Source organism: Scomber japonicus, chromosome 3 (genome assembly GCF_027409825.1).
Source record: "Scomber japonicus isolate fScoJap1 chromosome 3, fScoJap1.pri, whole genome shotgun sequence".
Taxonomy (NCBI): domain Eukaryota; kingdom Metazoa; phylum Chordata; class Actinopteri; order Scombriformes; family Scombridae; genus Scomber; species Scomber japonicus.
The window spans coordinates 32,080,212-32,092,266 of record NC_070580.1 but is presented as its reverse complement, the minus strand read 5'-3'; the positions used below and the strand labels follow the sequence as shown (position 1 = coordinate 32,092,266).

At 41.0% G+C, this 12,055-nt stretch overlaps 1 protein-coding gene across 1 annotated transcript; it reads left to right on the top strand.

Moving 5' to 3' along the window:
• The first annotated feature begins 377 nt into the window (after positions 1-377).
• pck1 (phosphoenolpyruvate carboxykinase 1 (soluble)) lies at positions 378-6,001 on the top strand. Its single transcript, XM_053316028.1, has 10 exons — positions 378-480; positions 1,001-1,301; positions 1,936-2,120; positions 2,757-2,960; positions 3,085-3,272; positions 3,393-3,555; positions 3,691-3,915; positions 4,043-4,174; positions 4,285-4,380; positions 4,657-6,001. Exons 2-10 carry the CDS (start codon positions 1,078-1,080, stop codon positions 5,112-5,114), a joined length of 1,875 nt encoding a protein of 624 aa, XP_053172003.1. The 5' UTR covers positions 378-480; positions 1,001-1,077; the 3' UTR covers positions 5,115-6,001.
• Positions 6,002-12,055: the final 6,054 nt, after the last annotated feature.

The window sequence follows — 12,055 nt, the reverse complement described above, 5'->3', positions numbered from 1 at the left end:
GTTATCTTTCTGGCTTTTCACTTGAGTGAGTGAGTGTGTTTGTGTCACAGAGAGAGATAGTAATGACAGTGGTGTCAGCTGTCTGTCTGCCTGTCTGTCTCTTTAGGATCTAAGCTGCTTGCCAGCTATCAGCGTTCAGCACGGGCAGAAGGAACCGGTTACGTGGAGACAACGTTACGTACAGCTACTGATTAATGATTCACCACCAGGCTGTAACACACTGTGTTTTTTCAGATCAGCACTACATGGGAACAAGAGGTTCATGCAAATAACCAAGAGGACGAGCCTCCCTCCACTCTCCACCCCCCCTCCTCCTCTTGTGGGACATCCCGGAGTATAAAAGGAGCAAAGCTTCTTCACAGAGGATACAACTCACCGAGAGGAAGAAACAGTCCTCCACTCTTCTGAAAACAGCCAACAGAAAAACCTCAACCGATGAGGTCAAGCTAAAGTCTTTCTGCTCCAAACAGACTACTGAAGGTAACTTGATGCTCTTTTCTTTCTGTGAGACTTGTGTGTAATGTGAGGAGGGGGATACTGAGGCTATCTGCAGAGTGGGGGGGGGGCTTGGGGTCTGTACAGAGATGTTGTTGCATCACCCAGAGTGTGCTCAGATCTGCAGGTTGCATCAGTTACTTAAAGTTAATGCAGAATAGTATAAGAAAGTTGGAGAATTAGGTTTTAGAACATTTTATTAGATTCATGCACTAAACTGATTTTTTCTCCTTTCTTCTACCCTTTTATTTTTTCCTATTTCTCTTCTTTTTTATTGTTGCCACTTTGCTCTAATCTCTTCTCTTTTCTTTGCTTTCCAATCATGCTCTTGTTCTTTCTTTGCTTTTCTTTTCTTTATCACTCTATTTCCTCTCACTTTAACCCCTCTTTTCTCCTTTCTTTCTTTCCTGCTCCATTCTCTTCTTACCATCCTATATTCCTCTCTTATTTTTTTATCCTTCCTTTACTTCTTTCATTTCTATCCTCAACTAAATCTTTCCTCCAGGTTCGTCCACCCTTAGACTTCCTGCCACCCTTTATTTCTCCGTCGCTCGACTCGCTCAATCTACAAACTCCACCAAGATGCCTCCTCAGATCCAGTCCCAGGACCAGAATGGTCTCAGGATCCTGCACGGCGACCTGAGTGCTCTCAGCCCAGCCATCAGGGAGTTCGTGGACACCAACGTGACTCTGTGCCAGCCTGACTCCCTGCACATCTGTGATGGCTCTGATGAGGAGAACCGCACCATCCTGGCCCAGCTGGAAGAGCAGGGGATGATCAAGAAGCTCACGAAATATGAGAACTGGTAGGTTGGATGCATTATATGATGTTTATATAGTTTCCAGAGTGGCAAAGTGATTTTTTTTATTTTAAGGGTCCTTTTAGATGAGTTATTGTTACAAAGAAAAGAGGACAACCTAGGTGAAATGAGAGATGTGTCTTGTGGCTGATGTCATAGCTGTTTTCATCAATGCAATTAGCATATTGCTCAGTCATGTTGCTATTTAAGACAATGTGCATCAGTCAGATGCCATCAGCTGTTTCCATGAACAACATAGCGTGAAAAGGTTAACATTCTGACAAACCAGTATGTCCAGTTTGTTACATCAGACCACACCTGTTTAAAAGCATAAACATATGGTCAAACAGTACTTCACCCTTCAGGTGCATTAGTAAGATGAGACTCACTAGAAGACAAAGCAAATATTGTTTTATTTGTTCATCCTGTAGCATGTTTAATTATAAATTACAAAAAGAAAAGTTGGATAATATTAGAAATTACAACTTGCACCTCCTTGCAATTGTTGTCAGATAAAGTTTGAGTTGTTTTTTTAATTAATAAACCCCCACCAAAATATAAATTCTAAAAATCAGACACATTTGAATTTAAAAGCAGTCCTAAAATGTCCTTAATCTTACCCTCCTTCCTCCTCCTGCAGCTGGTTGGCCAGGACCGACCCACGAGATGTGGCCCGTGTGGAGAGTAAGACAGTGATCGTGACCCGGGACCAGAAGGACACGGTCCCTTCGCCGCTGGATGGCGGAGTCAGCCAGCTGGGCCGTTGGATGTGCCCAGAAGAGTTCGACAAAGCCATGGCTGAGAGGTTCCCCGGCTGCATGAAAGGTATCACAGACAGAACCGGACAGATAAAACACACAATAAAAAAAACCTAGAAAATATTTCACATCACGACTGAAAAACTGAATCAGTCTTACTAATAATCAATTACAATATAGCACTAAGACAAAGATCTTATTTGACCTTTTTTATTTTTTTTATTGTTGTACAATATGTGCACATAGCATGTGTGACTGTATCTAACTGAAGAACTACCTACTGATGTTTTACTTATGTAACATCAGAGGAAATGTACCAGCTTGAAATTCAGCTTTAGGGAAAGCAAAAACCAGCTATTTTAAAGGTACCCTGTATCGTTTATTACCTTTACCAGTGCTACTGAGCAGCTTTTGTTTGTCTCGTGTACTCACATGTGCACACAGGAGATGAGCACACATAGCCCTGTCTATGATGGCTAATGCACTTAGAGACATAGCAATGCATCAGAAAAGACAGGGAAGAAGAAGTCAGCAGGCTAGTAAACATGGATGTGAACAATGTAGGATTAAAATACATGAAAAACCTGTTCGCAAATGTTGCATCAGCATTGTTTTAAGTGAAAAAATCTGAATGTAACATGCTTGGATGCTTAGATACCAGATAACATGTGAACTCAATATCTGTGACTCTCTCTGTCCTCAGGCCGCACAATGTACGTGATTCCGTTCAGCATGGGCCCAGTGGGTTCCCCCCTCTCTAAGATTGGAGTGGAGCTGACCGACTCTCCCTATGTGGTGGCCAGTATGAGAGTGATGACCCGTATGGGAAAGGCTGTTCTGACCGCTCTGGGCACGGGTGAATTTGTCCGCTGTCTGCACTCCGTCGGCTGTCCTCTGCCCGTTAAAAGTATGTCAACATCATCAACTTCTTCATATTCATTCAGAACATAATTTAGTGCCTTTTTCTCTCCTACCTTCAAACACAACCTGTCCTTTGTGTTAAATAACCAATATATCTATCTCTATTTCAGAGCCCCTGGTGAACAACTGGCCCTGTAACCCCGAGCAGACATTGATCGCCCACATCCCAGACCGCAGGCAGATCATCTCATTCGGTAGTGGTTATGGAGGAAACTCCTTGCTAGGAAAGAAGTGCTTCGCCCTGCGCATTGCCTCACGTATTGCCAAGGAGGAGGGCTGGCTGGCCGAGCACATGCTGGTAAGAAAAAATACAGAAATGTGTCGGTTAATTAGCAGATTGACGCCTCTCATCCCTTCAAAACTTCCAACAACAACTTAGATATCCATTCTTACCAACTCAACTTTTTCTCCTATTTAGATCCTTGGCGTCACAAACCCTGCTGGACAGAAGAAGTACATGGCAGCAGCTTTCCCCAGTGCCTGCGGAAAGACAAACCTGGCCATGCTCTGCCCCACACTGCCAGGCTGGAAGGTCGAGTGTGTAGGAGACGACATTGCCTGGATGAAGTTTGACAACCAAGGTGAGAGACTCAAGACCTTGTAAAGTTCAATTTGCTGTCAAGGACCCTAAAACTACAAAAATATGATGAAAACAACTGTCATGACTTTTATTTATTATTTCTATTTTCCTCCTCCTCTTTGTTCCTAATCAATAGGCAACCTGCGTGCCATCAACCCAGAAAACGGCTTTTTCGGTGTTGCACCCGGCACCTCAGCCAAAACCAACCCCAATGCCATGGCAACCATCGTCAAGAACACTGTCTTCACCAATGTTGCAGAGACCAGTGATGGCGGCGTGTGCTGGGAGGGAATGGACGAGTCACTCCCCGAAGGAGTCACTGTCACTTCCTGGAAGAACAAGCCCTGGAGCTCAGAAGATGGTAAGAGTTGACTTTTTAAGAGTCAAATACGAATGAGCCGCCATATTAAAACAGGGATTACAAACTAGAGAAAATCACACACATTGAGAGTGAGTAAAATAAAGTTTACCTTCTTGTCTTTCTTCAGGCGAACCCTGCGCTCACCCCAACTCTCGTTTCTGCACTCCGGCCGGTCAGTGCCCCATCATCGACCCACAATGGGAATCCCCTGAGGGAGTCCCCATCGAGGCTATCATCTTCGGAGGGCGCAGACCTGAAGGTGAGCAGGAAGACGATGGAAAATCTGTAGCATTAGAGAACAGAAGTGTAATAGTTAGAGTAAGAAAATAATCAGAGGACACTCATTTTAACATGCTACCCTCCTTTCAGGTGTTCCTCTGGTCTATGAAGCTTTCAGCTGGCAGCACGGAGTGTTTGTTGGAGCAGCCATGAGGTCAGAGGCCACCGCTGCAGCTGAACACAGAGGTCAGTATCTCATATTTCTGATCAGTGTTACCAGCCTGAGGATCATAGCTTTAGTTTAATAGCTTCAACTGAATTCAGAAAAATTGATTAAATCTTAAACAACACCAAGGTCTTTTTTTGTATTAAGATTTCAGTCTAGGAGTTTTTAATCCATGTCAAGCACTGGATTTGTGAGATTTTCATATCAACAGATGAAAGTGTATTTATGTTGTGGAGATTTTTACCTGAAAATATACTTAAACACACTCTTTCTCCTCTTTCTTCCCCCTTCTCCAGGCAAAGTAATCATGAACGACCCCTTCGCCATGCGCCCCTTCTTCGGCTACAACTTCGGCCACTACCTCTCTCACTGGCTGAGCATGGCTGACCGTCCCGGTGCCAAGCTCCCCAAGATCTTCCACGTCAACTGGTTCCGCAAAAGTCCCACTGCCGGCTTCCTCTGGCCTGGTTTCGGTGACAACATCCGCGTTTTGGACTGGATGTTCAGGCGGATCAATGGCCAGGCCGGTGCCATGCCCTCCGCCGTGGGCTACCTGCCCTGCCGTGACTCCCTGAACCTTGAGGGCCTGAAGGAGAAGGTGGACCTGGATGAGTTGTTCTCCCTGGATCAGGGATTCTGGCAGCAGGAGGTGGAAGATGTGGGGAAGTACTTCACCACGCAGGTGAATAACGACCTGCCCAACGAGGTGGCCCGGCAGCTGGAGCTCCTGCACCATAGAGTCAACCAGATGTAATGAGGAAAGACAAGAACCACGTTTAGCATTTCTAAAGTTAGAACAGAGATTCTAGATCAGAATGTTAGAAATGAGAACAATGCATCAGAAATTCTAGAATGCAATTCTAGTGATTCTAGAGTTATCCATGATTCTAGAACAGAATGTTAGTAATTCGATAACAATGCATCAGAAATTCTAGAATGCAATTTTAGTAATTTTTGATAAGACAGAATGTGAATAATTCTAGAATATTACATTATTATTATTTTAATGAAGAACTCATTTTTTTGAGTGACTATAATTAAGGTGGACATTTAGAAATTCATGAAAGAGGAACAATTTTCCTCTGATGTTTTTTTTTTCTGTTTGATTCTCCTTTGTTTTGTTCTCTAGTTATAGAAACCATCCTCTCTCCTCAGATTATTATCCTGAAAATGCTTCTGTTAAAATCTGGTTGAGGCGTGTTGAGATGAAATATATGAACTAGTAGGAATAGTAGAGTTAAAAAAAAACATTTCTCTGTGCTCATCTGCAATATGTGAGCCACACAGTACCATTCAAGACTGCTGTTTCCTTTCCATCCAGTCACATGCTCTTGTAGCAGTGCCGTGTTTTAAACTATTGTTTCAGTGTATTGTCCTATTGTAGGACTGAAGTCTATTTAATGATAACTTATTATGAACGCACATAATACTGTCATTGCCATATAGATTTGTATGGCACGAAAAGAGTTAATAAGTCTTATGTTGTTTAAGCCCCCAAACATGGGGGAATGTATGTTTTCTGTTCCTGTCTTTATTATATGGCTTAATTTATTTTTATACTGTGTTAGTTTCTCTTGACTCTGTTTTGTTGTATTGTAATTTTGAGCCCCCAAATAGGGGAGACCACAATAAATATATTTAAACGTATTACTGATTCTGTTTCATTCCTCAAATATTTCTGTGTTATTATTTCATTAAGCATGTCACTCCTGATATTATGGGACAAAACATCATACACAAAATGAAAAACTTCCATATAAAGACACATCCAGATCAGTTATCACCTGCTGTAAAAAAACAAAACAGAAACAAACATTGCTAGTACAGTATGTCTCCTGTTTTATGTACTAACAGGCCTAGAGGACAAACAGCTTCTAACACTTTCTTTCTACCTTGTTGCCTCATGTTTCAAAATTCAATATAGCCTATATATATTTTCTGTTGTATATTTAGTTTCTTTCTACTGAGCTCAGGACCATGGAGAAGCAAATAACTAATTTGTGCTCTCCATTTAGACAACTAACCCAGCACCTCCAGTACAGGGTAGGCTACTCAATAATCGAAAGTCTGAAGTTGTACAGATTATATCTGTAAGGAGTAAATTTATTCAACCTCATAGAACCAGTTTCTTTTCTTCAGAGGCAGAAAAGGGCAGAACCAGGGACATCTACCCCCACCTCATGGTTTCAAAAAGGTGCTGCCACAGCTCCATCTAGCTTTAACACTGCTACAATGGAGTACTTAGAAACAGCAGCAGCAGGATAAGTTTGTCACTTGTTTTATGTTGATGCAAAGCTTTAGTTTAAAATCAATGAGCTGAAATAGAGACTGTATATCAGGTATATTTATCTCCACAGGCAGCTTATTAGGACAGTAGCATGGACTGTATATCTTAGGTTCCCAGTATACAGTGTTAACGTTTGTACATAAAAGCTTTAACAAATGTTCTTCATGTTTCTTTAACAGACTAAACAAACCTTATGTACCTTATGTACCTACTAGAACACTGCGCTCCCAGCATGCAGGCTTTCTTGTGGTTCCTAGTATCTCTAAAAGTAGAACAGGAGGCAGAGCCTTCAGCTATCAGGCTCCTCTCCTGTGGAACCATCTTCCAGATTTGGTCCGGGGGGCAGACACCCTCTCTACATTTAAGAGTAGGGTTAAAACTTTCCTTTTTGATAAAGCTTATAGTTAGGGCTCTTAGCTTATGCTGCTATAGGCTTAGATTGCTGGGAGACTCCCATGATGCACTGAGCTCCTCTCTCCTCCTCCCTCTCTCTCTCTATCCATCCATCTATATCCATTAACATTCATGTTCTATTAATGCATTCAATAACCTAAACTTCTTCCCCGGAGTTGTCTGTGCTTTCTGGTCTCACAGGTAATCTGGGCCTGTAGACGTCCGGATGACAGATTCCAGTCCCGGACCTTCTAGCTTCATTGTTGATTTTCATTGTGCTTCTCTCCTCTCCTTCCTTTCTCTCCTGTCAACCCCAACTGGTCGAGGCAGATGCCCGCCCACTCTGAGTCTGGTTCTGCCTGAGGTTTCTTCCTGTTAAAAGGGAGTTTTTCTTGCCACTGTTGCTCATGTGGGAATGTTGGGTCTCTTTAAAGTTAAAACCTGAAGAGTTCGGTTTAGAACCTGCTCTATGTGGAAAGTGCCTTGAGATAACTCTGTTGTGATTTGGCGCTATACAAATAAAGATTGATTGATTGATTGATTGACATGAAATAGTCCTTGTAGGCCTCCCCAATCAAACTGGGACTGCCACACTGTCTGAGACCAGGTGTTAAGTTGTTGGAGGTTTTAATGATGACATTGTTTAGGACACAAGTGGCCTTTATCACTTTATTCACGTTCTCAGGCTGCAAAATGATCTTTACTTCCCACTTGGAAGGCAAAGATCCCTAATGAGTTCTCCACTACCCTCCTGGTGTTAGATGGCCTGTAGTTGTACACCCTCTTAGCCTCATCAAGGGGGTGCAGTATGTTGCGTGACAGGAGAAAGGCTTCATCTCCCACACTGACATGGGAGAAAGGCTGTGAGGAGCCAGGAAGTGGATTTGATTGGGGGATAGCCAGGGTTTCATTTCCAATGGTGATTTATTTAAAAAAAAAAAAGAAGAAGGTATCTGACAATCAATACATGTTGTAATACACCAATGCAATCCTTGTGTGTACTAGTGTTACACTTCACTTCCACTTCAGGGTTTGCTGATTTTATTATGTTTGATGTATTGTAGATGTTTTATGTGTGTTGTAAGATGTTATTGAGTGCTTTGAAAGGCGCCTATAAATAAAATGCATTATTATTTATTTAACATGTGTTTCCTGCACAGAGGATAATAGACAATCAAGTTTTATAAGTATGATGTGGACTATACATGGCTCTTATCTTATTAAAGTAAATTACTTTGTAATAAAAATATTGCTGATTTTGACACGTGTACATTAGACATACAATACACTGCTATTTTAACTTCACACTGCTACACTACTTTAAAGTAACTAGATATATAAGTTAAACACACAAAAAACACCATGTATGTAATATAAGCATCAGTATTAGTCTACATTTAGCATAGAAACTCAGTGGTTGAGTCGCCTTCTGCTAACTCCACCAGGCCGTATGAGGCCACATGCTGTTATTTCCTCCCTTAGTTCAGTGCAGCTCTTATGTAAGATGTGAAGATAATAACTGTGACTGAAGTTAATCATCACTAACTTGTTTTTGGCACTATCTGTGATCTGAATCCTGTGTGTTCAAATCGTATATCATGTTCACTCCTGATGTCGTAAATGTTTTTTAGTGAAGGTTTCTATGGAAGCCACGAAGCACAAACAGCACAGAACACCAGAGGACTGATCTGACCTTTAAGATTTCATAATCAACAAAGGTATATGTCCCAAATATATAGGCTAGTAGGGGCCTCCTATACTTATGAGTAGGTTCAGGAGGTTGTCGTCATCCATTTATTTTAGTGAGCCAGTGTTGGTGGAGGCCAGCAGGTGTAGAAGGCTTGTTATCCTTTCTGTAAAAATTAACAAACAGTTGCTGCCATTCCTTTTACTCTCAGTGGAAAATGCAATAATTTAAGATAGTTTCCACATTGCATTACATTTTGTGAATATATATGATAATTAGTTTGTTAGTTATTACCGAGAGACTTTCAGGTCTTTCCAACGTTGCTTTGGTGGTTGCTATGGATGCTGCTAAAGCTGAAACCACGTAGCTCACATGTTTGAATCATTGTCTTTACATTGTGTAGTTATCTGAGATGCTATGTTATTTGAGTTATTTTATGTAGATGTTTGTTGATGTTCTTTCAATAAAAAACAGATTTTCAGAGCAGTGTGGGAATTAAATGAGTTTGAAATCCAGAATTTGAAGCTTCACGATTGGTTGATGTCCTGAGGCAGTGCAGTTTGGGACTTTTTCATGTACACAATCATCTCGACTTTTACAATGAACCTGAATTATTTCAACACAGTTTATTACAGTCCTGAGGGGGCTAAACAAACTAATGGAGGCCATAACTACTTTGAAGGGTTACATAACTCCCACCATCAGTGAACACAACTCAAAAACTAATTTTGCTCACTTTGCTCAAGGTGGGTGACACATTTGTATGAAAGTCCACAAGAACACACTGTAAAAAGAGAATCTCCATCTTATCAAGCAAGTTTGGCCCGAAATCGAGTTCTTATCTTTTTTCCTAAAATATGAGAGTGAGAAGGTTTCCACCTGTTTGTTTTTTTAGAAATTAGTATCTACTTTATATCTTAAAACAAGACTGGTCACTACTGGAATCAAGAAACACAAAACCTGACATGAGAAAACTTCTGAAACAGGTTAAAACTGACTGGATAAGAAGCAGTTTTCGGCAGTTTTTGTGATATTTAGGACCACACTACAACTTCACACAACACTACTATACTATAATCTCTATAAAGAAGATGTTGGAAGAGATAAACTGTCTCTTCCTCACTGACGACTAATTGTAGGAATAATTGTGAAGTTATTATAATAAAAACTCCTCTGTTGAGCAGAAAGGTTTGCAGAGTTTGCTGTTGTTAGCATGTCCTGTTCCCTGCATGTCTAGTTTCATTGACCTTGTACAATATGTGTGCAGCTCAGTTAATCTCTCAATATAACACTGACTTCAACGTTACCAAGAAAAAACATCTTACCTTGACTTTTTCTTGGCAGTGACGGCGATTGTTTGTCTGATTGTTTTGCTGGAAATTCTTGTTCTGTGAAACAATGATTTACTTCTGTATACTGAAATCGGACTATCTGAGTGTTCTTGTTTTTTTACAGCAGCAGTATTGGAGGAAATAATTACCCTGCAAGCATGCAGAGCCATGAGTCCTCTGCGTGTCTCAAACTGTCTGTTTTCATGCAGATTTGTTATTTAACTTTTTTTTTTAAAAACTGTGCAAGAGAGACATTTCAATATTATAGCTCATCCAACAAGTTCACTTTTTTAATTTTTTGCCAGTTTTTATGATTTTGTTGTTTTTATAACCTGGTTAAATTAGATGTAAGTCATGCGTATAAAGCATGGATCCCTTATAGTAAAACCTTTGAGTTATAATGAAACCTAAATGAGGAAATCAGGTCATTGGAGCAGAAAAACATGTTTATACAGAGCAGCTGCAATGTGCCTGATGGATGTGAAGTTCTTAACATCGTAGTTGCATTATAACCACTTTAAAAACAGACTAAAAGTTAATTGATGTAAATCTTTACTCTGCAAAGACTTGTTTTTGAGTTGGCTGGTGCCATCTGTCATATCGTTAACAAATTTCATGTCTAAACCAAGCCAACAACGAAATGATCTATTTAAAAGTATCGTATGTGTCTCTAAAGGCTGATATATCTTATTCCTCTGTCCCACAGACTTCAATTATTATTGAAAAACTATTAAAAACGCGTCAATGAGCTTCCTCCCCCGAGCCACAGCTGCCCCCTGTGTGATCGCTAACCGTGACGTCAATGATGCGACTCCCATTAAATTGCTGCGTTACATAATTGATAAGACTCTATAAGGCATGTGTGAGGACTGTGCCCAAAGCAACTCCAAATAAGCCACAATGTAAGTAATATTATGAATAAATCGCACAGTGATGATGTAGGCGTGCTCAGGCCCAGATCGTTGTATGCAATGTGAGCGCAGGCCAGCAGGGGGAGTAGGGAGCGGGGACAATCATGCTCGGGCATGCACAAGCCAACCAGGCTTTTAAGTCTATTATTCCTCCTCTCAGTGTATTGTGCACAGAAGGAAGGAAGGAAGGAGGGAAGGAATGATGGAAGGGAGGAAGAAAGAAGGAAAGGAGGACGGAAAGACGGAAGGAAGGAAAGAAGGAAGGAAGGAATGATGGAAGGGAGGAAGAAGGAAGGACGGAAGGAGGAAAGGAAATAAGGAAGGCAGGAAGGTAGAGGGGAGGAAAGGAACAGTCAGAACAGATGGAGTCAATTTGACCCGGCAGGACGACACAAGGGTTAAAGACACACTGATCTTGTCTTACACCATGTAAGCACACAGTAGTACTTTTACGTTAGGAACAGGTAATAAAGTTTGGTTTAGCTGCAAGCAACATTCAAGCTGGGAAAGACTTATGTTAGCTATTTAGAAATGTTTTTTAAAAAATTGAAATTGAAATAGAGAGCAAACTTTAAAAACATGTAACACTGTTTTTTCTTCAATACATTGACCTTAAAACCACCCATTCCTTTCTTAATCTGTCATTTTTTTGAGGTTAGATGATAAAAAATAGCACATATCAGCACAATAAAGTGAAGTTAATACTAAAACTTTCCGCGTGTTGACTGTGACGGGTCATCAGAGAGCTCTCTGAACATGAATGAACGGCAGCAGACGGCTTCTTCTTAAAAGAGGAAAAACAAGAGCTGATAATCTGGAACGATGCTGACTCGGGACAGTTTATCAGCTCCGATGATAAAAGCTGTTATCAGTGTGCCGGTGTCAGTGTGCCGTACTGTTCTGACGGACGTCCATTAAAGAAGAGAGGAGAGGTCAAAGGTCATTGTATCTTCATGGAAAAATATGTTGCTCTTTTTCTCTTTTCATCAGTTGATTTTTTTCTCCTTACTGTCCCCCCCCCCCCCTCCCCATTAACCATATATATTCTACAAACCCTCCCCTCCATTTTTTCTTTCTTCTCAAATG

Coding starts and splice junctions, on each gene's coding strand:
- pck1 (XM_053316028.1), top strand. CDS start 1,078: ATGCCTCCTCAGATCCAGTCCCAGGACCAGAATGGTCTCAGGATCCTG. Junction 3,273..3,392: donor GGCTGGCCGAGCACATGCTG/GTAAGAAAAAAT, acceptor TCTCCTATTTAG/ATCCTTGGCGTCACAAACCC. Junction 3,556..3,690: donor GATGAAGTTTGACAACCAAG/GTGAGAGACTCA, acceptor CCTAATCAATAG/GCAACCTGCGTGCCATCAAC.